The 25919-nt window shown below is 39.5% G+C and overlaps 1 protein-coding gene across 7 annotated transcripts; it reads right to left on the reverse strand.

The window, feature by feature from the left end:
* On the reverse strand, positions 1-24064 carry LOC121591718 (solute carrier family 41 member 1). 7 transcript variants are annotated; one of them, XR_006004557.1, is made up of 10 exons: positions 13459-13613; positions 11527-12661; positions 7125-7498; positions 5401-5725; positions 5150-5296; positions 4916-5063; positions 4614-4819; positions 4368-4516; positions 3946-4290; positions 1-2425 (listed from the first exon to the last, which is right to left on the reverse strand). XR_006004557.1 is itself a non-coding variant. In XM_041912588.1 (10 exons), the coding sequence occupies exons 2-10, from the start codon at positions 11864-11866 to the stop codon at positions 2364-2366; spliced, it is 2019 nt and encodes a 672-aa protein (XP_041768522.1). In that variant the 5' UTR covers positions 11867-12661; positions 23961-24064; the 3' UTR covers positions 1-2363. The 7 variants fall into 7 exon arrangements, 6 of the variants coding, with proteins under 6 accessions (XP_041768522.1, XP_041768513.1, XP_041768539.1 ...); XM_041912588.1 differs by lacking the exon at positions 13459-13613 and adding an exon at positions 23961-24064 and having other exon boundaries at positions 4023-4290; XM_041912579.1 differs by lacking the exon at positions 13459-13613 and adding an exon at positions 21026-21879 and having other exon boundaries at positions 4023-4290.
* Positions 24065-25919: the final 1855 nt, after the last annotated feature.

Consider the following 25919-nt stretch of genomic DNA (forward strand, 5'->3'; position numbering starts at 1 on the left):
TTGTCCCGCCACTCCGTTCTTTACAGCATATAATTATCTCTTAGCCAATCGGTTAGTTGTATCAACTACACTCTCGCATACGGTAAAATTGTTTGGCAGAATAAATCACAAGATAATTTGTTCGCATAGCATAACGAACACACAGCTTCCTAGAAGAGTCTGCACAAAAGCCGTACGAAACGCGCCAAGTCACCAATTCAGATTGCTTTGTTTTGATCCATCCGATTCAAAACCTGAAACAATCGAATACTTAAATGTTTGAATTTTGAATTAGTCCTCTCTTTCGCGCTGGTTTTACAACACTCTCTCTCACACACACACGCACACTTCCTTAGGCACTTTTTTATTTCATTTAATTGTACTGACTCTCCAAACGAACCGTTTTGTACGCGTGTTCATGCATGTTTTGCAACCGAACACTATATGTTGCGCAGTAGTATTGATTGGAACTAAGCATATTGTAGGAAACTAAGCATATTTTTTTGTTTGTTTTGCAAAACATACAGTCTGTCCCCGAGTTACGCGGTTCTCGTGACCGAGGCATAAGGAACGTGAAAGTTTAGGATTTTTTGTTAAATTACAAATCCAAGAACTTAAAAAGAATGTTAGCGTATTATCTAGCAAACGAAAAAGGATTGCATTCGTCATCTATTTACACGGTAATTCATCAATTTGACATTACAATTAACGCGTTCTTTTGCTTTACGTAGATTTACAGAAAGGTTTTACAAGTATTTGAATTCATTGGAAAATTGACCGTATCTTGCACGCCAACAGTCAAAATGCAATAAGAATAATATATCATCGAACAAAACAAAAAAATCACTCTAATCAGAAATTGAGTAAGTCGTTGAATCTGTTTACTTCAATCAAAATGTACCTAAACTTTATAGATATCGCGGATAAACGCGGATTCGAGTCACGCTAACGTAGTAGTTGGAACGCATTGGAGCGCGTAATTCGGGCACAGACTGTACTAATACTTTGTTATTGTTGTCTTTTTTTTAATGTTATTCGCTTCACCGCTTCTCCTGGCCGCTTCTGTGTGGGACACAATATAATTCTTTTCTATTTACATCTACGGTGTAATGTTATGGTAACCATCTAGCATCATACCACCTCAACAGCATCATGCTGCTTCTTGCTTCACACATCAACACAAAGAAAACAAAGTTTTCAGTCACTTGCTGCTCTAAACAGAGGGACAAAGGTGTATATCGATAATTTCATTACCAACAGTCCTGTGAGATTAACAAATCTAAGCAAAACACACCACTTTTACTTATCACTTCTTCAAGCGAGCAAGAAGGGCGTGTCAAAATTCTGTTTTACATAGATTACAAATGACAAATTTCGCAGCACGCGCTTTTTCTGCCTAAAGTAATGAGGAAAAACGAAAAAATATCCGATGTCAAAATGATCAATGTCCAATGTTGGCTATTTGATTGTGTGTGTGAGTGTTTAAGAGCATTTTATTTAGAATAGCTAGTAATTGAAAACGATTTTTTCGATTATGTTTCTTTTCTATACTTTAGTTCTATTTCTTTTTATTTTATTTTCGTATTTCTAAATGGAAGGCAATATTTTATGTTTTTTTTTTTCAAAGGGATTAATTAACAAATTGAAAAAAACGGACACCTCGATCCTGTATGTTGAATGATACAGCCTTATCTGTAAAACGTGTAACTTTCCGTCAAACCGAGACGGCTTTAACATAGCCGGTAGTTTTTTTTTTAAAAGGATGTAATGGATGCGCTCTGTTGTAAAAGCCCTCAGGCTCATGAGCAAAATAGATATGAACAAAGACAAATGATTAATAATGTTCAATAATATTTCAAAGCGCTCAAATGATTGTATGGGCGTGAAATTGTGGACTAAACTCTTACACTGTTGTTGGAAAACATTCCAGCGATAATGTAATATGTTGTGCTGACTGGAAAGCGATGTGGTAAAGGCTATAAACTATGTAGCGTGGAAACAGACCGTCATACGAAGCGTTCGCGTTCGATTTAATTTACTAGGGAGCTAAATTAAACTAAACCCAAAACGAAGCATGAACGGCCGCGTGGTTATGCTTTAAAGTTTGGGGAAATTGTGCCGCCATACTGTCTTGGGACAACGTGCCGTTAGATTTAGCCCAACATTCAGTAACTCAAACCGCTATGATAATTTAAAAAATTCAAGCTAACTAGTACAAAAAAAAAATAGATGTATACATATAGGAATAGTTCGAACAGTAACAAACGTCTACCAAAAAGAAAGAAACATGCTCTCCGTACGTTTATTCTGTTTTGTAGCGGTATTTTGTGATTGGACCTTGTACGGCCTACCTAGCCTGCTTGGTTTGACGCTGTTTACTGGCATTACGTCTGGTCAATATCATTCCAATATGCTTTAAATCGCATCGCGTAAGAAGCCAAAGGGGCTGAAATAAAAAAAAAAGTCTTCTTTTTTTAATTATCGCTTTTCAACCATTTTTAAGTTCAAAATATATACATACACGGGTAGGTACGGTTCAAATATCGCATTACGTAGTTAAGTTTAAGTTTAAGTACCGAAAGCCTGAACTGGGAATAATACCAAATAATGCCCCATTGGAATATACACTGGCATAACAAAATAGAAACCAACACACTCGCATAAAAATATACATGTTTTCATTACTGTCCAGAGCATGGTGCTTGGTTACGAAACCTAAGCGGCTGTTAAAATCTGCAGTTTTGCCTTACAGTAACTCATGCATTAAAAAAAAAACAGACAAATTTACAGGATGTTTAGGCGGTCACTATGACAGCCTTGTGCATAATTGTCACCAAGCATAGCAACCCTGAGTCGGGAAGACACAATTTGATAGTTTTACTAGTCTATTTCAATCAAGCTTGACCATCGGAGTGAAAGAATGGCAAACGAGGGTGTGTTTTATCGATCGGATTCTGAAGTATTCATCTTGTGCCAGGCGGTGTGGCATTACAGGGGTTTCCAGGGGTTCTCATAGTTGTGGGACACTTCCTTAACTTTTTCTTAATGGGAAGCGAACTACATATGATTGTAATTGGACTCTATGGCACCCTTTTTGGACAGACTCCTTGGAAAATCTGATTGGATTTGTTAAACAAGGGTACTATAGAGTCCAATTCTAATTACACTTAGTTCATTTGTAGTGAGAAAGAGTCAATAAAGTGTCCAACAACTATGAGAACACCCGAAAAACCCTGTATATAGCCTACTATCGCTTCAGGAAAAAAAGTAGAGCATATGAAAATAATCTTCATACTTCTTGCGTCTTCTTTATGTGTCTGCCTTGATGAGAAAAGTTCGAGCTATCATCCAAACTGTCTGGTAATTCCTCAAGAACATGGGAATTGAAATGCAAATGCACAGCACACCACGTGCCGTGTACGGCGTACAAAAAAAAAAAAAAAAAAAAATATATTGAATGTGAAAAGTTTCGAAAAAATGCCCTTTTGTGGTTTGCTAACAGCGAGAAGCAACTGGCGGTGCATTCTGAGGTGCCTTACACTTTCCTGCAGTGTTTAGGACTATCAAGCAGTACACATAAAGACGAGGATGCGATCCTCTGTTAGCTCCTTATGCTCAAAGACACGCGCACACAGGACAAACAAAAAACGAACCAATTGAAATAATGATTGCAGTACTGCAGCATTTCAACCCTCTCTGGGGGGTTTTGTAAAGCATTTGGTAGTTATACATCCCAACGCGCTCTTTTCCAAACGACCTTGCCAAAAACGCTCCCGGTCACCAGCTCGTAAGGCTGGCCCGGTAAGGTCAAGAAATCAATTATCTTACATACTTTGTTTTTTTTTTTTGTTTCTGTTCAGCGTTGTTTGAAATTTGTCCAATTTTTTTTAATGCATACGTTACATGTTATGATAATAAAGATCTCATATTTTTAAGCATACGTTTCAACTTATAACTAGCATATACCATTTTCTAGACCGTGTTAAGGTGCTCGTAGCCAAGAGCGAAACAGGGCGGCGATGCTATGATCAGTTCTCATATACCTTTGTCATCTTGTATTTGATCCATCAGTGTACCGCCGCCGATGGTGGTCAGCTCCGGCAGTAGTTTGAATCCGTCCACTGTTTCGCTCGACTTTTCGCCGTACGGGTGGCCGATCGATCGCAGGAATAGGAACGCCAGCATCAGGAAGCTCGAGCCGAACAGGTCACCCAGCGCAGTCAGGTAAGGAATAGCCGAGTTATCGGGATCGATTTTCCATTTCCACATCAAATGAATAATAATGTGCGCAATGTACAGCAGTAACATAATCTAAGAAGGGGAATGAAATACATTTGATCATCAATGGCAGGGGGTATGAGTTGATGTATAGGGTCGCACTATCTTACCTGGAGTGTGCTGACAAACAAGTAGGACAACACGAAGGGCGCACCGATGGTTGAGCGCGACATGTGAATGTAGTCGGCTACAAATATGAACAACACTTGACCGGGTATGGACATTGCGATTAGAATGCGCGCAGTTCTAGCATAAGGGACTGGAAACAAATAAATAATACAGGTTGGAGTTAAATATTGCTCTGCTCTTGCTCGCACAATTTCACAGCGCAAACTGCTCTTCTGCATGTGTTGTACCTCCGTGAAACAGCGCTCGCCAGGGTAGCTCAAAAATCTTCGCGTGCGGCGGTATGATACCGATAATACTGCTTTGGTGAAGCATCGTGGATATTTTGCTTGCCTGCACCGAAACAAGATTGCCGCCAATGCCGTTTATAATTGGCTGGAACACAACGAATCCATTGAATATGCCCACCGCCTTGTCTAGCACCAGGCCGCCCATGCTGGGGTAATGAAATGCGGTACGGTAGTGGTTATTAGTATTGCTAGCCGAACGTTTTGCGACCGGAGCATTACACACTAAAGGCCTTCAAACTTACCCACTAATAAATAAAGCAGACAGAACGGGCACCCATCCAGTAGAAAGCACAGATCGTGTATATTTGTTGCGATAAACGAGGAGCATCCAAAACGGCAGCAGGAACACATACACCGCAACCATGACAAACGTTACCCACAAGTGTGTATCTGGAAGGAAATGATTGATAAGCGAGAAGTGCGGCAGGATTAAGTAGATTGATTTATGGACACTGTCACCCGCTGTGGACCATTACCGATATGTTCGAAAAGTAGAGTGGCCATCGCGGCTAGCAACGATATCGAAACCACATCGCCAATCGATGCCGCCAAAGGTGTGGCCAGGTTATCAGGATTCATTGTTGTTCTACTTGAAATTAAAATCACAGCCACCAGCACGAAGTCTATTGCAACGGGAGAGAACACACGTGTGCGAACAGCTACTATTAGTAAACCAGGAAATGAGGGGGGGGGGGGGAACAGGATTGGGGTTTTAGATATGTCATACCGAGTACAAAGCAGGAGCTAGTGGCAGTGAACATGGCCGAGGCGGTCAGCAACATAACGTGATCGAAGATGATGGTACCATTGATGATAGCTCCCACCGAGACGGCAAACATGGAAACGATGAAGGATGCAACCGTGGCCTGCACCTGCACCAGCGCGATGTTGCCGAGCACCATTTGGAAGATCTCACGCCGCCCGGACATGTTGCCCAGGTTCGCCTGTGTCGAGAGGCGCGACGCAAGACACATGTCCAGGTTACCCTTTAGTCCCAGTAACGATGGCACCAGGATGAACAGCTCCGATATATGAACGAATACCTTCCAGTTCTTTGTGTGGTGATCGCATGCAAAGGCGAAAATGAAAGAGGTTATACGGTGAAATCAAATAAGTTTGTCAATAATTAGTACCAACAAAAAAAAGAAGGTTAGTTTGCAGTTTTTACTCTCGTTATGAACTCTTAATGACTGAGTTAGGAATAATGCAGCAAGTGTAAAAATATTTAGCCGTAAGGTTTCCGAGTGAGATAGATTAAACCATTGGGTTAGTATTCACTCTTTCTTTGGTAGAAGTAATGCAGCAATGAATAAACATGTCGGATATTAGAGGCTCAAATACATCAAAACTAATTTACATTTAAAGATTAAAATTAAACCGTTATTTACAACAACGAAACATCTTCGCTTGCTTGTCGCAACGACCTACGTGGCCAAGCCCTCCTTATACAGTTTTCTTCTTCTTGTTGTCCAGGGAAAAACGGGTCCGGATAGGACCTATAAATATGACGATAAGTAGCTTCGGACGTGTAAGAAAACCGGAAAGGATGTGCAAAGAAGAAAAAGATAACGGTAAACAAATGGACGGAACCTCACCGCAATAGACAAAAAAAAAAAAAACTAGAGATAACGACGGATAAACCCACATAGCGGAAATTTCCATGCGCTTTGTTTTCCAAAGGCCTGTCTAAACATGGTTAATATTTTACACGTACGATAAAATTGAATTTGTAGTGCTAATTCTATTGATAGCTATCCCTTTCCAGCACATCAATTGTAGCTCAAGTAAAGATTCAACAAAAACAGGGCAATTTAACACACACACGAAAATCCCACCACAAAAATAATACCCTGCCGTACAAGTGTTAAAAAGATAAATAAATAAATAATGTTAAACTGAACAACTCTATGGTAGTGGCAGAGTGTTTAAAATGAATGACTTGTAGAGCTTCACTTGAAATGTTAGGTCATAAGCTAACTGACGAATTTTGTCCGAAAAAAATCTAACAATTTCTTAATAGATTTGGAGTTCAAATGTGCAACCACCGTTTCTTTTTGTAATCATTTTCATTGAATCTTATCATTTTTGTTTTGAATAAAATGATACTTCTTAAGAAACTGATAAGTATTACACAATTAATATTTGTAACCGCCAATATGACATTAATTTACATGGTATACAACTAACAGAAGTTAATTCTTATTCACCAAATTCATGATGAGCAATTTCTTCTGATCGATCGATCATTAGAACACCTACCAAATCTTTGCCAACACTAGTGGCTGCTCTGCACAGTCTGCAAATGCTGCAGATGTGTTACGCTAAGAATTACTCAAAACGACGGTTTTCCGAAATAAAATTAAAAAAAACTAAAGCTGCAAAACTAACGCTTCTTGGTAATGACTGGTCTACTGAAAAGAAAAGGTATTTAGTCGTTAGAATATAATTTACCTCCACATGACCTAGTATGATTCCAGCTCCGATGGTACCTACGCCGGCGACAAAGAACGGTATTGCGATCTGAAGTGTCATGTACCACCACTTCTCTTGGCGAATGTCCGCACCATGGCCGTCGTCTCCGCCGTTATCTGCGCTCGCTCCGGGCGCTCCCGCAATACCGCCGCAGGAAATCGCGCACTTTTGATCAAGAGGCCTTCCATCACTGACTTCATCCACCAGACTTCCGGAGCAGCCGGTACCGCCATCACCGCCGCTGCGGTGATCGACCCGGTCCGGCTCGGAAGAAGCAATTGATGTAGTTATTATCGAGCTTAGCGATCCTGTCGTGGATGCGGGTAGTGTAGCAATTTTACCCTTGCCATCACCTGACGAAGTGGGAATATAAGCAAGGAAAATACGTGAAAATAAAAGAAAAAGAACACTTCAGGAATCGTTATGCACCGCCACTTGAAGATTTTATCGCTTAATGACTATTAATGTATATGAATAGATATACATGGATTACGTGTGGCCTGGTTACAAGGCTGCACAACAGTTCTTCGGGGACGCACGAAGCTATAGGGGTGTACACAGCTAAGGTAGAATGTGCTACCTTCGCGGAAGAGGAATATAATTATCAACGCATGCTGATTAACGCCATTAGAGAGATCATTGTTGTATTGTTTGATCCACCTTATGTCATGCTTGTACCTGTGTCTCAGGATTTGAATGTTGTCCCGAGATCTGCCATTTACAAATTCTCAGCCCCGTTTGTAGCTTCTGTTTCTATTTCTACATGGTTGATCTCATGGACCCAGTAATTGTCTCATGATCTTGATCTGTCAAGGTTTCGCCAGTTTGAGGTGAAGAACTGGCGCCCTTGGTTCGATTAACCCCACACTACGGGCCTGCATATTAACATTTATCTCTGCTGCCAAATACTGTACCCGCACATGTGTTTCTGTTCACTTATCATCTTGTAACCGCTATTCATATATCTTGGCAAGATCGCATCTGAGTAGTCATCAATTAATAAACACTAAACAAGAGTAAAACTAAAAGCTGAACATATAATCTCTATGCCCATGTAAGCTTTGAATTGTCAAAAGAACAAGAAGAGCAAACGTTTCCTTTTATGGTTTCATACTCGTATAACGAGCAACTGTTCCATATGTTCAGCATGAGTACAGCGGAAAGCTTGGTACAGTAACGCTTTTGCAGTTGTGTGATAATGGTGTCACGCGGGGCGTTCAACGAGAGAACAACGTGACCCAAGCAAAAGTGAGGACTCAAGAGCATAAAATAAGAGCTTTCGGTCTGACTTCGGGAACCCAGGAAAAGCAGCCCAATGCTAGGCACAAACGCATACTGGAATTCACTATTGTACTCTCTAGTTTTCTAAAATATGGTATAGAACAATTAGAATAGAATAATATTAATTTGCTAAGTTAGTGATAATTTGGTTATTCCTGGATCATCCAAAACCACAAGATGGTGAACGCTGTAGCTAACAGGAGCGGTAAATCGAGCTCAACATCTGAAGAGTACTCAAATACGGATCTATTTAGCGATGAAAACAATGCAATGAGGCAATATGCGTCAAAGATTTTTTTAGCTGCCTTGTAGGAACTCATAAACTTCCTGGATACAGACGATCGGGGTTTACCCATTTCCCACGGATGGTGAATTCCTGACAAGCAAATTTGAGCAGTTAGCGTGCTTGCGGGGTTTTTTTTTAAATACGCAAGCAGGGGTTTTGCATTCGAGTGCGAGCAAAGTGGGTGCTACATACAGATTGGTTTATCCCTAACAATGTGACAATCGCGCTTGTAGAGTCAAATTATAAATCCGTTGACGCTTGGATGCACGATCGTTTGATGGTGTGAGTGTGTATGTCATTGAGTGTTGTTGTCGTAGCGTTCGACGTAAGTTGACGAATATCGTGCTTTATAACCGTTCTGAGCTGATTTGTATGCAAGGAACGAAGCAAAAAAATTGAATTCAATCGCCGTTCGCAGATGGTTTGCTGGCGTGTTGATGAAAAGGTACAGTGTAAAATAATGCTACGATTTGTCAAAACTTTGACTCAATATGGCCTTGTGAGGAGAGCTATAAGCTCACCTGTACACCCATAATGCTGATAACAGACAACAGAGATGTCAGACATGCGGCCCACGAGCTGCCCACGACCCTCGAGGTTTGAGGCAGCTTGCTGGCTTTTAATGGGGCTTTAATATTTTTTTCTTCTAATTTTTATTGGATTAATAAAACATTCAATCAATTTTTTTCAAAACAACTCAATTCAAAACAATTTTTATGCTCAAAAAATCCTATAAGGAAAATCCTGTTTATCAAATAAAGAACTATAGATTCGGAGTTTATATATAGAAGGGATGTACATACATGTACATGAGAAAAAATATCTAACTTGTTTATACAGAATTTTTTTATATATGATAAAACATCACGAGCGTCTCTTATGCCAAACGCAGTAGATGACAGTCCAATTGAGCGTATCAAGCTAGTGCGTCGGTAAGTGCATACTTCCGCGTATAAACGCGCCTAGCGCTACATTTTGTCAGCCAAATGAGATTTTTTCCCCATTTAATTAACTGCTTACGAAACCATTTTCGTAAATCCGATGCGCACCACTTTTTGCACCGCGCAACGCTTTCAGGCAGCATTTAAACCCTCGTGATCAAATGAGTTTGACATTGCTGACACACAACAGCTCATCAACGGTTTCTACCAATACATGCATAGCTACCGAGATGGCCTTAGAGATATATCTAATGAAATAAAACCCCGGCTTTGGTCAATCTCGATTGAAGCCTGCAGTGCAAAATTCGAGTGCCTCAATTGCTATTTGCAAACGTACAAAGTCAGTTATTAGTACAATAACATGAAATGTTATTCACTAGATACTGGATACAGTTTTGATTTTGTGCAACAGTTGAGCCAAATTTTGCTTCATTTGTGTTCCTATAGCGAGATATACACGCAGACAAAGCGTGATTACTATATATTTTGTATAGAATCAACTTTTGGATCACAACTGATCTAGACTGTCATCTGGTCTGGTCTCTAATTGTACGCGTAAAGTTTAATCCGTGCTAGTTGTGGTAGAGTATGCACTAAAACGCAACTGTTTCCAGCTGTTATGAGTCACATTGAATAGAAAATAATTTGGTTTATCATTCGTAATAAATTTAAAAATATAAGCTTTATATATTTTTACGTTTTTTCACTTCTTATTTCCCGTGGTATCAACGAATAATACTTATTTTCGATTGATAAGCTACCTACAGGAAATTCCAATAAGATCAAATCTTCGTTTAGTAGGCTATACATGTATTTGTCAAGTATGATTACACTCGTATGATCATAGGGGCAACCCTACAAGCACCGTGACACTACTCTTGATGTGTAAAATTAGATATATTAAATACGAAAGCAATGTCGAAATATCCATCTCTAAAATTAATTAAGATGAGATAAGTGAAACAAAAAAAAAGGTAATAGTTCACGACACTTCGACAAAAAGAAACCACTCAGTACCAAACGTAAACCTTGTAACTAACTACTGTTTTATTTGACTTTTGCATTCAAAATGTTCAGTTATTTAGTTTAATATTACGTTAATTGTTTCAAATTTCGGGTGAAAACTTCCTTTGCACAGTCATCACAGCGTGTTGATACAATTGCCGGAAATGAGTTAAACCAAAGGCACAGTAAGTGGAATGTTATTTCAAAGACACTACAGGTGCCTGGTTCATTTTTCTTCCCGGGTCATAACTTTGTAACACTTGGTTCTATTATCTCTTCAAGTAGCAGACCTGATTAAGAGTCTAACTGTGATTAAAGCGGTGATAATTTTTAGTTCGCTAAGCCATACCCACATTGTTCGTAAACGGAACGCGTGTAATATCGGCAGTATCAGCAACTGGGCAAAGCGTAGTATCTCGGACAAAGTGTTAACACCGGCTATTATAAAGTTTTATCTTGCGGCTTCTTTTGCAGGGATTGGAGGGACACTGGATTGTGCACTGGCGATGTGTTGAGAAAATAAGCTTTGAATGATTCATAATTCAAAGGTCATAAAAAAGGTTAATCAGTGCAAAATGTTTGTTGAATGTTGAAATATATATTTTTGGTGTATATTTTGTATTATACATATGTATGTATACATGTTTTTGTATACATTGTTATGTTGTAATGTATATTTGATTTCATCTGAAAATATAGCTTTCTATTCAGCTGCAATAATACTGTTGCAGCATTTTAACGTAATATCGCAATTTACGGAGGATGGAGTCGTGGATGTAGTAGTAGATGAAGAAAAGGTCAAAGAAAGGTAACCGAAAGCTACAGAGACATAGGAAGAGGAAAAGATGGTAAAATTTATAAAACTCACCGGTTGACCCGTAAATTGTAAACGGTCTATAGCTATCATCATCGATACGATAGAATTCGGTGGCACCGCGAGTGTCGATTTGTATCCCGTGGTCGAAATCATCCCGAAAAGTATGACCCGTGTCTAGCGCAATGGCTGCGAGCGACTGAGGGATGGCCACCGTCTCCGCGTTTGAAATACTCGATCGCTGACTCTCATTTCTGGAACTGAGTGGGACTGTGCCTTGACTGTCTAGCAGCATTATGTTCATCGTATCACACGCAGTTACATTATCCCGATGGAGAGTTGGTCCCATCACTACGTCACTAGTATCTTGTTTCACTGTATCCCTTGGCTTCATGTTTTAGTTTCTTGTGCTCGTGTTGTTTCCGATGTAAAAGGTGTGTTCCGTGCGGGAATGCTTTACATTCGAGATATTAGATGCAGATTTCGCTCGAAGTGAACACCGCTTAACACTGTATTTTGACGTCGCCGTTGTGGGTTGGTTTTACAGTGGTATTTAGTGGGTTAATTCGGGAGGCTGATCAGTAGTAAGAACAAAGAGTGAAAGTTGATAGTGCTTGTACGATATACTAAGAAGCAAACGCAGATCACTGCCACTTGTGTTCCTCTCACTTCGGGGAAAGGATTCCGCGAGTAGACTATTTAAATGCCACTAGGACCAAAGTTGTGGCTATATAATTTGACTGTCGGTTGGTTTCCTTTCTATTAAGAAATGTTCCCTTGGTTTGAGTTTGTATCTTCCTCTTTTCCGGTTAAGTTTGTGTGCTAGGCGTTTAGCTTAGCGTGTATATGCTGCTTGCGGAACATTCATCTCACAGTTATTTCACTGTGTGCCTCTTTACCGGCGCGGGAGCTTGTTCCAAACCCACGTGACAAACACGCTCATATTCTATGCAATACAGGGGTGCGCAGGATCGAGCTCCAGAATGAATTTAGATGCGTGCTTTTGCGGAACTGCTACGACCGTCTTTGGACACTGTTTTCTTTTTGCCACTGATATGTTTTGTGGTGTATCACCCTGATCGCTTAACCAGGATGCACTATGTGACAAAAATGGTCCACAGCGCGGTCATAGCCGCAAATTGTTTCTTCGAAGGTTTTGCCACTTGTCGATGCCGGACGGTATGATATGCTAGTGTGAGATGAGACAGAGACATAGTCAGTGAGCAGATTGCTGCTGATGGTTTGGTAATAACCTAATTCGTGACTGAAACTCCGTGAAAATCAGAGACTCAATGGCACAAGACAGATTATAGCTAAATTTAGAGTACATTAGAAGGTAGTGGTATGTAGTATGTTTATGTAGCATTGATAACAAACAGGAGTGCTGATTGAAGGCATGCTTTCAAAGATGATTGGTAAATCAACGGATCTCATTCTAAGCCGAAAATTCGCTTGCATTTGGTAACTGAAGTAAATCACCGCGGTTGCGAATACGCGATAGATAACAATAAATGCCAGTGTGAGCACACAGGTATTAAAATGTCTTAGACGGAACTTGGGGTGTAACATACGAGTTTCCTGTTAGATACAGTAATCGGTGATTGATTGAATTGATTGTGAATATTCAAAAAAAAAAACCGTCACAAGGTATTTTTAGGAGAGCCTTCGTGTGTTGATTACGTTGATGGAAGCGGAATTTTAGATTGTTATCAAATCAGATTCGTTCAATCTGTGGTCTTTGGCGAACATTCTGATTAGCGTAAAATTTGTTTATAAAAAAACGAAATGCACCACACAATCAACTAGCGGATAAACTAATTATGTACGTTGACTCGTAGAACGAACACCTGTTCTGGTCTGCTGTGTACTTATTTACTACCGTTCGAAACTTTTTGTTTATATCACTGGCTCGTTGCTCTATCGCGAGAGAGATATAATCACAACCAAATCGAAAATAACTAAAACACAACTGTTCGCTTTTTTTACCGAAGATCATGTGTAATGAGACATGAAAACACTTGCGAACAAAGCACCCTATTGTAAATGCTTATATGTCTGGGGTTGAGACAGATTCGCAAACTCGACGCGAGCAAACTGGCATTGTAGGGGAAAATGAATGCCAACCTTGTGATAATCACTGATGTTATGGAAGGTCTCACGCTTCCAGAGCAGGAACAAGTCCCCTTTGACAGCGATAAACAGGAGAAAAAGAGAGAAAATGCCACAATCTGTTTCACTTGCTACTACACGCGGGTAAAAGAGAATTCTGACAAGCTTTCGAGCTTGCATCCCAAGCAGCTTTCAAGAGAGATGTTCGCTCTTTTTCTCCCGTGATTATACAACGCAAGCGGCAATGGAGAGATATATTTCTCCCAGGTCCCTTCCCCTTGACACCAATGCTCTCCGATCAAGCTAACCCTTTCGCACACACATGTTAAATTATTCCTACGCAATCATCATCGCTCACATATAAGAAATTGTGTATGTAATTATGTTTACGTCCGAATGCAGCTGTCATGGAATGTTTCCACGCGAGTGGGAAGCACACGGCGCCAAACGCTTTTGAGCTTTGTACGCTGAGTTTTGAGAGCGCCGACTGCCCAAACGTAACAAAATTAGATAAGACGGGGTTTCATTGATCTTTTGTGTCAGTTCTAAACTTTAACGTAACTGTTCAGCCATTAACTGTAAGAATAACCCTACGAGGCCAGAACGGTAGAGTTTTTGAATTTTTAGTGGAAAAATTAACGGTTTTCAAAAAGATTTAAAAAACGTAATACAATAATTTGTTTCTACTCGAAATTTTTTGTTAGGTCTTAATAGATGGACATTGATTGAGGATTATAAATAAATTTTTGAAATTGTATGTTCAATTCTACACGTTAGTACTTTTTTATGAGTGGGCGTAAAAGCTCCAATTAGATTAGATTAATGTTATGTCAGGAAAATATTTAATGGAATTAATTTGTGAATTTTTCGCTTAATTAAATTATAAACCGGTTGAAATAGGCCGTTGCTAAAGTAATGGTACATATATCGGTCAAAGCCAAATACCAAAATTTAACGAGCAAATCATTGCACCACAAATACCAAATATAAGCCTAAGAGACCGTTTACCGATAAACCATCCGCTTATGGTGCTATTAGATTTGGTAGATGGAATTCGCATCGGCATGTCACAACTAGTACGGCCACATTCTGAACTGGTTAAGGGCTCTTGCCGGCTATCTACACTGTTCAAACTTCAGTAGCGAGCATGTCGAACTGCGCTTTGTACGGCGTTCGAGACTGATGCGTTAGATGGATCAGTTCTCCGTCACTTGCGGGCAATGGAGTATCTCAGAAGGAAGAAATTAAGGTAATGTTGACACCCGCGTGTATAGCTCTTTCACAACGTATGAACTTAATAGTTGGCAAGTTTGACGAGAATTGCTCGTTTTAAATGTTACGAATGAAAATCTGACAGTTCGTAGCGTTCACGCAATCCACAGCTGTGAACATAGTACGAATTTTGTCGGTTACAAGCAAGTGGAACAACTCCTTCCTCATCGAACTCGTGAACTGTTAAGTTCTTCTGTTGTGAAAGGTCTCTTGCTAGGATACTTCAAGTGAGGCCAATTTACAGGAGTAAACTGCACGACTATCTGGCAAAACGGAACATGAAAATAAGATACCATCCAACGAAATTGAACAAGGGTCTCGTTGGTAGTGTATATTATGAATGTGGTCGTTATATGCTAATGTTGACTGATGTATTATTTCGAAGTTTTCTTTCGACTTTGAGATACTCCAAAATACACAATCACTAATGAACGAGAGAAGTAAATTGCTTAATATTTATCAGGACAAAAAACATGTTGCCCACGTCAGTAGTAGAAGGCCCAAGCATAGAAACACAACATATGATTTAAAAAAATGGAAGGAAAAAAGTTGAAAAAATACTATTATAAAAGTTTTTAGATATTAGATGGAGCAAATAGTCTAAAGAAAGTATGAAAAGAACAGTGCAGAAAGAACTTTGTTAAAAACCAGTATAAACCTTAACAGTAAGAGGGAAAATAGAAAAGTATCATAATAGAAGTGCGACTTTCCAGAGCACATCATAACAGTGTACTGAGAATTAGAGAGATAACTAAGCTGCCGTAATTAAAAATGAAGGCTGGGGTGATCCATGTGAGTATAATGATTTCAATGTGGAGATGGTATTTCGAATGCTTAAGGAAATAATACCGCACGGAAAATTATGCAGTAATGTATAAAATAGTACTATTGCAGGAGACACATTACTGCATGGACTAGATAAATGGGAGTAGGATATGGAAGAACAGGAGCAATATATACTCCTGTGCAAAAGGATATTATCAGAATTTATTCTAAGGGAGAATATAGATACAAAGGTCGAGCATTAACCTGTTCCTACCCTTAGCATACCCGATGGCATCATATAGTCAAATAGGTGAGTGGTGGACATAACAGCAAACTGGAGTTCCTGTGCTAGGCGGAGATAACTCGCAGCCTCAACTCAACAGGTATTCTCTAAGAGCTACCAGTATCTAACAGAAATTCATAGCCACTTTCGATGAGCCTCTAGTATCAAGAAAACACTCATGAAACTACAGCGAAAGGTATAGCGCTCTATAAACGAAAATACTCAACTGTACAATAAATCCACTCCAACCACGGTGGTTGAATGGAATGAAGACAAGTAACAGTACATAACAGCAATGCATACCGAGCAATGTAATAACGACAACAAAGAGGTCTATTCAAAACGAACCATACTAATTAAAAGGTCCTTTTACTATAGGCTGAGTAATTTGATAAATTACTCAACAAATTTAACGAATAGCTAGAGACTCCATGAACAGGCAACATTGTGTTAGTGCTAATTATCTTGTAGGAGGTCCCAACATTTATTCGTCAGTTGACAAATAACAAATAACAAATAACAACCGACGGAATTGCGACAGGACTAGATGAAAATAGAGGTAGTAGTAATAGTAGTGTTAGCAGAACAGGAAACTTACCTAATTTTATCTAAAAATCTAATAGCGAATGGATGCCTTGTGATCAATGTACAAGAAGGGAGATAGATTGAACAGCAATACCGCTTATAAAATCCTTCCTAGTCCTTGAAGAGCAACTTACTTCTCACGAAGAATTCCGTAATGGAAAATTAATCGGACTAGATTTTATTTTGGCAAATATTTTTCAACCTCGCTCTAGAGATGTACATACAAGACACGAAAGTAGAGACTTCAGGATACATGTTCTATATGCCAATCGTGATGCTGGTTTACGTTAAATATGTAGACATTATTGGTTTGTAGATCTCCGATGTAGCTAAAGCCTACCATGGGATCGAGCAAGGGAAAGAAAACCTCGAATTGCAGATCAAACAGACAATACCTAAGTGATGGTGGAATCACCAGCGACACCCAAGAAAAAAAAATCCGATGTAAATTTGTTTACTTAGGCGTTTGATTAACAATGATGATGTAAGGACACATGATCACACTTTCCAAGTCATCGAAGATTTCATCTGTCTCGGATAAAAAATCAGCATGGAAGCTGAGTTGCTCAAAGATCTTGGCTGCCTATGTATGTCCTACGTCTAGCCTCTATCATACCAATACTGTCGACTTATGCCTTTGGGACATCTGATCGAGATCTGACGAAACTCTCTTAGAAGCGTTCGAGAGAAAGATGCACAAATGCTGTTTTGGCCTCGTATCTGTAGAAGGACAATAGAGAAACCACTGCAACGATAGGCTGTACGAGCTGTACGACGATGTAACGGTCATGCAGCGTATCAACTGCAGCGTATCTAACTGCGTCAGGCCCCACTGGTCTGGCCATATTTAACCATGGGCCCGAATGACCCAGCAGGTAAAGTAGTAGTCCCAAATTACTGTGGCGTAGTGACAAGATGGCGTGGAGGCGTGCGTTATTAAGGCAGAGATAACAGATTGGCATACGAAGTCAGCATGACATTGGCATGACAGTTTCGGTCCCTTTAGCAGCAGGTCCAAGCTTAGTCATATGTAGGTATATTTTACGGTACAGCTGAAAATCAATGGATAGACAAAAAATGGGTTCATTATCTTCTTATCAGCCAGATTGCAATAGTATTTCTATTTACATTTTGTATCGCTTCTTTTATAAAGGTTTTTAAATGTTGTTTTTGAATTCAGATTTGTTGGTTAAAAATCTACGAGTTAAATGTGGTCAAGATAACTGCAACACAATTTAACGCAGCCTGAAACGGCAACAAATATTGAAAAGAAATCAGTGCTGCAAACTGTAAAGTATTTGATCACGTCGTTCAATGCTAGATAAAGTCTGGTCCTATTTAACTTTCGTTATTATGTTATCAATAACGGTACATTCCATTCGCATCAACCGTGCCAGGTGTACCGTAAGGTAAAGGCTACATCTGTTGAGTGCGGGGATTCTTTAAACGTGAAGATTTCACAAATAGACAGCGTATTGGCAAATGAGCACAAATGTTGATAAGATAGTTCACTCAATAACTGATAGGTAGGTGAAGCACTTTCGATAATGATATCTTCTTGTTTTTTACTTCGCCTTGATTGAATGCATTCAACCAACGTTTACCGACAGTAATAGCAAATTTACAACCCGTTTTTTTCATGAGCGCATGTATAAAAAACCATTTGCTATCACATCAATCACCGCAGCTTCCTGCACATGGAGTTAATTTAGTACTAGTAAAAGTTGATGGTATGATATATTACCTTACCTTTCGTAGAGTGACTCATACTCACTAACTTTTGTGCATTCGATTTGATTTTTGTGCGTTAAACAGACAACGGAAGTATTTTCTGCTGAACTCATTTAATTTCAGTTCTGAGAACCATTATTTCAGTAAGGATACGCAGTAGCGCATTAATATATGCACTAGAAAGGAACAATCTTGGACCCTCATGGAGAAAAATCTAGCTAAATTAGAGTAATACCCAAATTTATTCTCTTCAGGTGCTATACTGTTCCTGTTGCCATGCGTTTGCGGCTGCTCATGTATTCCCTCCCCCCCTATCCCAGCTTCGAGGACCTACCTTAACAAGTCCCAACACAGATGAAGCTTAAATGATAATCGATACAATGAAAAGTCGAAAGCCACCAGGCTTAACTGGTCTGATCTATAGATTCCGTGTATGTTTTGTGTGACAGATAATTTCTGGTTGAATACACAGAACTGAATACAGGTGTCCCCCTAGATACGACTGTATTTGGGACCGGAAAAATGTCCCAAAACAAGACGTAAGTCGAAAAAGTCGTATGTCGAATATCCATGAATATAAAGTTTATAACCGAAGTTGAAGAGTAGGAATTTATGATATCGTGTATTTTATTTAAAATAATGTTCGATAATGTAATAATTATATGTTAAAAACCGTACACAATAAAGATATTCAAGATAGGGTAGTTGTGGATTTTTTGGAAATGTGTGTATAACGGTTACAGGCCCAAAAATTCAAAAAAATACATCAATTTCTTCTCAATGAAAACTTTTAACTGTCAAAATCAAAATCGTCGTATCTGCGAATCGTCGTAACTCGAGGGGGTCGTAACTCGGGGGACGCCTGTACATGCAGGATGTACGTCTGAAATATGCATGCTGTGTTTACACTTTGCTCTTTTGAATCCATGCTAATGCAATTGCATGAAGACTAGATCCAGCGCGCGGGCTTTATTTGGCCTGCGAGCCGACCGCTGGATTAAAATATCGAAATCCGTTGTTTGACTGATTGCGATAGTCTTTTCGCCAATGTCCATCACACTAAACATATTGAGCATATGTGAAACAATAAAACCATAACCCCATCTACACCGATCTAGCGGTTCGGATATACAACGGTTCCGCTGGTTGAGAAATCTACAGCAGCATCATACGATAGTTTCTTTGGACCAGTGCTCTCCAAACTTTTTAGGTACATTAATGTATGCGCACATTAATTGAGAGCATACATTTTTTAGACTTAGTAAAAAGTTTTTGTTCAAAAATATGTTTAAAACTTAGGCTACATATGCCCGTAGAAAATTCAATAAAAAATTGCATGACATGTATGTAAAACGCTTTTCTTCTTAAAAAAAAATCCCGGACCACATCTGTTAACGCCAAGGACCACAGGTTGGAGACCACTGCCTTAGACTACCAAACTATGTCTCAATCTTAACCGGTCATGCAAAAGCTATGCTTCACATAATTCTACGATGGAATAAGAATAACGGCTCACTTAAACGGGGGGAGGGGGGCAGGTGGTTCGAAATGCTTCACTTGGCACTTGGCGCGCACAAGGCTCTCTGTGAGACTGGCATCAAAATCCTATCGGTCACAGGGTCACAATCGTTCACGGAACCCCACCTGGATTCAATAGTTCTCGGGTATCGTCGTTTTCTCGCTAACACTTCAGCGTTTGCACTTACAACACTCACAACCCTTAGGACCTCCACCCCATGCACCTCGTAAACCTAGTGAATTCCTGGCCATGAAGGTGTTCGGGGAAATAAAATCGATTACGCTTACGTATTGGAAACACTCGAGCCACCCACAGTTATCTGTTATTTAAGTCCAGTCTGCAGCTATTTAGCTTCTTTGACGTAGACATCATTGGTCGCCACATTCTCATCCCATGCCACAGATATAATTGTTATGCCCAAAAACCGCCTGAACTCCTGACACTGACATCGACACCATCTTATCACCAGACTTCAATTATGAACGAAAACTTCCTGAATTGCTTCGAATACATTTCATTACACGGAAATATCTAATTCTTGTCCCTCGCACAAATACTACACTTTGCGTTAGAACAAAACAGTTAATAACAATAAAAAACAATCTAATGTTATATTAACCAACTATGAACAGTAATAAGAGTGAATGGAAGTAGGAAATGTCTGAATAGAAGAAGAAAAAAGATAGACTTTAATACCTTGTTCACGGATGACGAATTCGTCATAGCCTTCTCTGTGCATTAGTCACAGCGTTCGACATGCGTTCGTCATGACAAGCGCGCTGTGGAATGTACCGCTAGATCGAATGCATGGCTTTAACATAATTTCCTGATTTATTCAAGCCAGTGAGTTAAGGGTTTCAGAAACTATATATTGAAAGAAACGGCCGGTGTTGTAATCCCTCGTCAACAAGGTATTTAGGTTAGTCTGAAGTTATAATATAAAGAGACGAATAACATTTTAAAGGCTTAAATGCACTATAAAAAAAAGCCATATACAAAAATATTTAAAAAGGAGATAATTGAAACGAACGGAAACAAAAGCGTCCTTGTACTATTACCAACATTTTTCTTTGCGTTGTGTTTAAGAACTCGTTCCGTTATGCAAAGATAAGTTATAAAATATTTAGCAAACAAGAAATGCGGCACTTTCAGGTTACGTTCATTTTTCCAAACCTTCGTGAAATCGTCCACTCAGAGCAATATCAAACAATTGCAATCCCCGTCATTTTTTTTTACTTCATTGTAATTTGCTACTGCGAGCAGACACATGTGACCAGCGAGTGACTTACCTGAAAATTTGTATTAATAATCCTTATTTGTCACTTGTGTAGCGAACATTGTTGATTGCTGTTGATTCGCCCGGAATTGTGCGTACTGACTCTTAATATCAAAGGAGTCAATTACATAAGTCACAAACACGATGGAAAATAATTGCACTAAAAGGCGATTGAGCAAAATTACGATGCTTCCCGTGCACTAAAGTGTGAATGTTTTACAAATTTCTGCAGACACAGCACTATTGGTAACAATATTTCACTGCCCGGTATTTGCTCGTGGCTCATAAATGCAGCAAAGAGATTTTTTTCTTGTTGTATCCTGAAAACCCAGGGGGAATTGGTATTCCCCCTGTTTTATTTTACTGTCTCCAGTTGAGAGCAGCTACCTTTAGCTCGTGGTGGGTTTCACGCCTGTTTTATTGCAACGTTTGATTCAGACAGACATTCTTTTTGCTTGCCTCGAAAACATCACCAAACACACTCTTGCTGCAGGGCAATCGATATGAACTAAGAGATTTGCCAACACTTGTAATATTAATTGGTTCTACATATCCCATACATTGAAATGATAAAAACAAACTGTCCTCAACCTTTTCGGTTTTCTTTTACTTGCGACCGGAATTTTGCAAAGGGAACCCGCGGATGTGAGGGTGTTGTGTGCTCTCCCGAGGGCAATTAGTTCACACTTTCGTACGGTCTAAGAGTCCCCAAAAATAGTTAGGGAGTGAAATTACGGAAAAAGACGACGAGTAGCGACAAATGACACAATCTTCACATTGTGTTATTTTTCCTAGATTCCCCGGAGCGAAATTATAAGCTCTATCACAAACTTAGGCTGTTGGTTGAATGAGCTAGACAGTGGAACAGTTTGCTCATGCGCGGTATTATACAGTACTAGACATTTATTTAACTGCATCCGCGTTTCTGGGCAAACTTAGAAATCGGTTCCTTGTGCCTTGGACTGTGATGTGACGAACAATCTCTCAATATGCTCGTGTATTTTTTGTTTGTTTGTTTTTGTAGCACTGTTGCACCGCAGAGTTCAAAGCGGTGAAATCGATCTTAGCTCGTGGAGGGCACCTTTTTTAGTGTGCTGCCGAAGGCTGTTACCAAGCCGCACGCAAAACGGGAGTCTTTGCAACGCACACCATTGAAGCCATTAATGTGCGCGCTCTTGGAACGGTTCTCGGTTTGCTATTTTGCTTCTTCGCGCTGTATATGTAACTGAATACACGTGTCTGTCTTGTTGTGAGAGTGGAGTTTTTTTTTGTCATTATCACCCTCTTTTCGGCGTCAAATCTGTTTCCACCGTGACCGGTAGTGCATGTGCACTTAAAAAGGCAATGGTGAATATTGACTGTTCGATCGGTTCGGATCCGCTTAAACCTACGGTGGCATTGGTCATCGTGCGGCACTGTCATTATGCGGTTTAACGTGCTGTTCAGCACGAGACATGCATCGTTGATGGTTTCACCGGCTGTTGTGGTTTCTAAGAATAATAGAAGTGTGGTTTTTGAACGGGCAGTGTTGCGTGCTATTACACGTGCTGCACCGTGGCACAGCTGTACCGCACGGCTGATCAGGGTGTGTGTGTGTGTGTGTGTGTGTGTGTGTGTGTGTGTGTGTGTGTGTGTGTGTGTGTGTGTGTGTGTGTGTGGTGTGTGTGTGTGTGTGTGTGTGTGTGTGTGTGTGGTGTGTGTGTGTGTGTGTGTGTGTGTGTGTGTGTGTGTGTGTGTGTGTGTGTGTGTGTGCGCGCGCGAGCGCGGGAATTAGAAGCAGACTGCGCTGTATAGGCACAGATACATTCTTGTTACGATGGTGTTACGAGAAACGTATATGTCCAGGGAACCAAATTAACATGCTTTCTCGTTCTAGCCAACAGTCCACGGTACCTAGCAGAGCGAGAAAGCATGTTCATTTTGTTTTCTGGGCGAGGGAAATACACTGAAACGCTCGCGTGTAAGCAGGAGAGGTATAGAAATCGGAGCAATAAAAATTAAATTGAAGGTTTCTTTAGCGTAGCGCGATATTGCTTTTTGGGTTATAATAACGTCTTCTACATTTGTAGCGTTATAATTCGAATCATGTTCACTATTAACCGTGTCCAATCATTACCGCCTGTGCGTAACGAATACGTTGAATGCGAAAGGCTGAGATTCGCGAGTGAAGCATATTATTTTATCAAATATTACCGAAACTAATGAATCGGACAAAGATTAACAGAAGCTAAATTTCATTGGCTAACAATTTAAGGAAAAAAATCTTAGAACGGACATAAAGAATATTATAGCACTGTAAAACTGTACGTCATATTCTGTATGCCAAAGGCTTGTTGAACCCAGGAAAGTCCTGTCAGCTTTATGTGGTATTTTTCTGTCAAATTACGCTTGACAATTCAAAACTGGGAATCGGAATTCGACATGCTCATTTCCGATTTGTTCTCGGGAGGATTTTTCCCACTGTCAAAGTCCATGGTTTGATTTGAATTTGTTGGTGGTGTTTAATAATAGAAAAAATCCTGCATGGCCATGATTATTTACTCGCATACGATAGAGCTAAATAATCAGTAAATTATGCAAAATAAAAAAAAAAACAACAAACGGACAAAATTTTCTTCGGTTATTGCACGTGTAGAGAAAAGCTAGAATTGCAAGGGCTCAGAGCGAGCTGACCAACTGCTTTCAGTTTGTTTAGCGCTCGTAAACTTCCTATGTTTGTTTAGCAGGGTGTAACAGTGGCATGGGATTGTTGCTTATTCTACGATGTTTCGCGTCAATTTTTACTTGCTCATTTAGAAAGTGGTGCTGCAGCGAAAAAGAGCCTCGAACGGTATCCTTGAAGAGCTGCCCAACAATCAGTCGTGCAATCGACAAACGACCAATTTCAGCAGTGCTCCGGTATTTGTCCTCCAATCTTTTTTTTTTTTTGGTTCACATTGTATACGTACCTGGCAAGACACAGCAGCATCAAAATAAACGGTAGCAAAATACATAAAACTTTTATAACAATCACGAACACATGTTACTAGCGTGCGCCAGTGGGGTTTGGCGATCAAATTTAATGTTTTGTTTGGTGTTTTGTTTGCAAGTGTTTTTTTTTCTCTACGGCCAAGAGACGCAAATGTAAGGTGTGACAGTGACATACATCTGCGAGGTGTATAGAAACAAGCAAGCGGACTTGTATGAAGCTAACCCTGTCATTGGCAACCAAAAACAAAAACATCATATTCCAGGCGACCGGGTTACCGAGCGACTTTGGAGGCTTATAACTTTTGAATTCGTTATATGATATTGATGCAATATTGCGATGAAAAATGGAATAAACTTATGCAGTTTCTATAACTGTGATCGGTTCAAATTTCTACCGTTTTTATGTAATAGTTTTTAAAAGTTGACAGTATTTTTTTAGGAAAAAAATACAAAATTTAAAAAAACTTTTGTTTGTGCTTTTTAAAGTTTTTTCATTCAAATTGTTCTAATACATTTGAGAACTATATATTAAACGTCTATTATAAATTTTTAGGTTTTGTTCTAAGTGTCGTACAAAAGATAAAGGAGTTTCGATTTGAATAAAAAACGTTACAACACGCTTGTCATCGTAATTCTATAAAATGCACAATCGCGACAAATGCAAAAACTTGATGGAATGGTTATTTATTTATACGTTTGATTAAATATACATTGTAAACAGACTGAATTTAAACATTTTGTGTAATTTTTTTTTGTCTTTCTACCAAGAAGGGTAATGTAATGATTTTAATTCAAATCGAAACTTCCCAAGTGCCACAGATTAACCTTAAACGACTGGAATATCGAATAGGGTAGGTGCATCAATTATGGACGAGTTTGCACAGTGTTTGGTCTAAAACAAGAATTGTGACAAAATTACCGAATCAAAATTCATAAAGAAATGTGAATTTAAACGACTGGAAAATCAAATATCCATAGAAAAAAAAGAATACTCCATAGATTCACTGATATACGCAATAAATAGCGTTTTCCCAAGCGCCACAGATTAAGCTTAAACGACTGGAAAATTGAATATCCATATAAAAAAATGAAAGCTCCACAGCTTCATTGGTTTGATCAATAGATGGCGTATACAACTCATCATTATATTGCTATCCTGTTCTTGCAATGTGTTTCGACAAGTTTCATCTTATATCATGACCTATATAGCCTTATAACTTTCTGAGCAAAAATCTATGTGAATGGTCGTGTGGTCAGATACGTGGGTATCAACACCAACGACCATAACTCAATTCTCACTTGCTTCAGTACTGGTGGTTTCCGTGGAGTTTAGTAATTAAACAATTGTATCGCCGTTCTAGTTCTAGCGATGCATAACTTCAATGCGAAACCATACAACAGTACAGAGGAAATGAGAAAGCTCTCCTCCAAGCGATGAAGCTCAATTGGTTGGTGTATCCCACCAACAGAGAGCGCCACCAGCTTTTTTGCTATTTTTAGAATGAATGAGTCGTTTGCCGTCTGCTAAACGAAGTCTTTCTATATTCCGTTTAGGTAGGGAACTTGAGTCGTTTAGAAGCCGTTTAGTGGTCGTTTAGTGGATTTGTGGCACTTGGGTTATAACTCATCATTATATTGCTGTCCTTTTCTTGCAATGTGTTTCGACAAGCTTCATCTAATCATGACCTATATAGCCTTCTAACTTTCCGAGCAAAAATCTATATGAATTATGGGTATCATGGGTATCATCACCATCGACCATTATTAAAATCTCACTTGCTTCACTGCTGGCGGTTGACAATGGAGTTTAGTATTTCAACAATCATATCGCCGTTCTAGTTCTAGCGATGCATAACTTCAAAGGATGATGGAATGAGAAAGCTCTTCAAGCGAGGAAAGCGATCCACTGGTTGGGTATCCCACCAATAGATGGCGCC

Source organism: Anopheles merus, chromosome X (genome assembly GCF_017562075.2).
Source record: "Anopheles merus strain MAF chromosome X, AmerM5.1, whole genome shotgun sequence".
Classification (NCBI taxonomy): Eukaryota; Metazoa; Arthropoda; class Insecta; order Diptera; family Culicidae; genus Anopheles; species Anopheles merus.

Coding starts and splice junctions, on each gene's coding strand:
- LOC121591718 (XM_041912588.1), bottom strand. CDS start 11,866: ATGAAGCCAAGGGATACAGTGAAACAAGATACTAGTGACGTAGTGATG. Junction 5,726..7,124: donor TCATACTAGGTCATGTGGAG/GTAAATTATATT, acceptor CACCACACAAAG/AACTGGAAGGTATTCGTTCA. Junction 5,064..5,149: donor TCTACTTTTCGAACATATCG/GTAATGGTCCAC, acceptor ATTTCCTTCCAG/ATACACACTTGTGGGTAACG.